The sequence below is a fragment of the Rutidosis leptorrhynchoides genome, chromosome 4 (assembly GCF_046630445.1).
Source record: "Rutidosis leptorrhynchoides isolate AG116_Rl617_1_P2 chromosome 4, CSIRO_AGI_Rlap_v1, whole genome shotgun sequence".
Taxonomy (NCBI): Eukaryota; Viridiplantae; Streptophyta; class Magnoliopsida; order Asterales; family Asteraceae; genus Rutidosis; species Rutidosis leptorrhynchoides.
In genome coordinates, this window is record NC_092336.1 from 291372281 (window position 1) to 291374698 (window position 2418).

General features: G+C 32.8%; 1 protein-coding gene across 1 annotated transcript; it reads right to left on the minus strand.

The window, feature by feature from the left end:
• Positions 1 to 468: 468 nt before the first annotated feature.
• Positions 469 to 2096, minus strand: LOC139843641 (protein LURP-one-related 8-like). The gene is made up of 2 exons (XM_071833751.1): positions 1781 to 2096; positions 469 to 1112 (listed from the first exon to the last, which is right to left on the minus strand). Exons 1-2 carry the CDS (start codon positions 2033 to 2035, stop codon positions 765 to 767), a joined length of 603 nt encoding a protein of 200 aa, XP_071689852.1. The 5' UTR covers positions 2036 to 2096; the 3' UTR covers positions 469 to 764.
• Positions 2097 to 2418: the final 322 nt, after the last annotated feature.

The following is a 2418-nucleotide window of genomic DNA, read 5'->3' on the forward strand; positions in this document are numbered from 1 at the left end:
TTGTTGCGGTCGAGAGGAAACGCTAATCATATAAGAATGCTTATATGACTTTTGGTGTGTTTTTCTTCAAACCCATAGGCCTTTATGTATAGTGGAAATCAAAGTCTTAGGTTTTCTCCCACTCTTGGGACAATTGCCAAACCTTCTAGATTTCGCATCAAACAAGATACTTTGAGATTCGATATCTCATTCAACTTTAATTCGTTTTGGATACACTTTAATTCATTGTAAAGCTCTCGTGTTAAGGACTACAAAACCCAACAAATGTTTATTAATACATATCAATTTATCATATATTAATTAGTGTCGAAAGTTGTTAAAATACACACCAAATTTTCCAACATTTAAGCCATCGGTATTTTGAGATCCTAGCTCCGCCCAATAAATAATACAATAAAATAATACTGAGTATGATATTAGTGTTGCTAAGTTATGCCTATGATACAACACATCCAAAACATACACAAATGAATTCAACAGGATCAAAGTTTACTGATTATATTTCTTATATATCAACTTTCAGGAGATACAATGATACACAAATACTCCCTTCGAGCTTGATCTTTTATATAAAATCAAAAAACCAAGCACAAAACTAGTTTACAGTAAAACAACATGCTTCGAAACCGATAACTTGATCCGTGCACGATCATAATAATACTTGTAACGAAGCATCAACGAGTTAGTTAGACGATCCAATTGACTACAACCAGATCAAGTTTCAATTTCACCACCGAGTTAAAATTTTCGGGGTGAAAAAATCTTTACAGAAACATCTGATCAAGAACAACCACGAGCGCCATTGCAACCTTTGGATCAATCTCAGGCTGCACAAACAAACTAAACACATCTCCACCAAACTTCACACCTTTCACAGTCTCCTTTCGTTTAATCTCAGCCACACATCTTCGCTTATCGTCGTAAACAGCACAAGCCCTTTGTGCATACGATCCTTCAATATCGAAAATTGGTTTCTTTGTATTAGAACCTGCAGCGGTCACGTGAGCCACGGATTTTGTGTTGAGGATGGTCACGTGTTTTGTAACCATGAATAAAGGCTTCACTGCTGTTTCTCCATCATATACTAGCCAATTGTCCATTAAACTTAGCCTCTGAGAAGTTAACAAATCATGCCATTTATTACCTCATTAGGAAGTAATCAGACAATCATTATGATCATACACATGAACACAAAATTGGTTAATAAATACAGTAGTGTTTTAATATGATCATCTACTTGTTATACCAAGTAATATTAATATTAATATAAATTAACATTAACAAAAATATTAAACACTTATGAAAATATCTAGATTAGTTAGGTTAGGCCAGTACCAATCCAACCTAACATAGCATATACTGCAATAACATATATAAATATAAAATTTACGTTTATTTAATCCTTTCAGTAATAAAGTAGTCTATTAGATGTTTTGTTGGCCGGATTTGAAATATGTTTGGAATTGGAATAATGTCAGTTCTTATATTTATACAAGTTAAGTTTTATTGAATTTATTTATTATATAAGTTATTGAAAAGTAATGAATAAAAAATAAATTTTATAGCTTGATGATATTTAATACGGAGTAATAATTCTTTTACTAGTGAACAATTACTATGGTATTATTATACTCTCTCCGTTCCAAATTTATTGTCTCCAGACAAAAAATACACAGTTTTAAGAAATCTCACTAACTTCATTCTCTACCAATAATATATCTTCTCTCGGTGGACAATTTATTTGTAAATAATAATCAGTTAAGCGGTTTTTAAAGGATACCTTACGACGAATGAAAAATAGGGAGCGACCAGAAGCGTCCATGAGGACAATCTCTCCTTTGTTTCCAGACGTATAATTATCGATTCGGAAGACAAGATTCCCACTTGAATCGTAGACAGTGAACCCTTCACAATTGAAGAGCAACGACTTCTTCCAAACGGTTAGGACAAGTGGACTACGGTCTACAACAACCTCAGGAACTAGCGCTGGTTGCCGAGTTTTGGAGACTATTGCATTTGGGTGTACCTTTGTCATGACTAATTGTATATTGTTTATTTGTTTGTGTCTTAGAGAAAGAAGAAAGAAATGAAGAATGTAGTTGTGGTTGTAGATGTGTAGAAGAGGAATAATGGGGTTTCTATAGTCATACTAATACTGATTTTTTAAATTACTTCTTTAGGAAAAAAGTTATACTCCAATGAGAAAGAGCCGTATGGGAAAAGTTGATGACAAGTGACCACAAGTCCAATGGAGTATTTAAGACCCGCCGTGCATTGTTGCGTATTAGACTTTATTTTTTATTTCCTCTGTCTTTAATACAAAAAATACCAAAGTTTAAAAAAAAATGACTCTACATATATTTTTTGTATGCCTTCCAATTTTAAGTCTTATTTTTTACACACATTTTTGTCTTATTT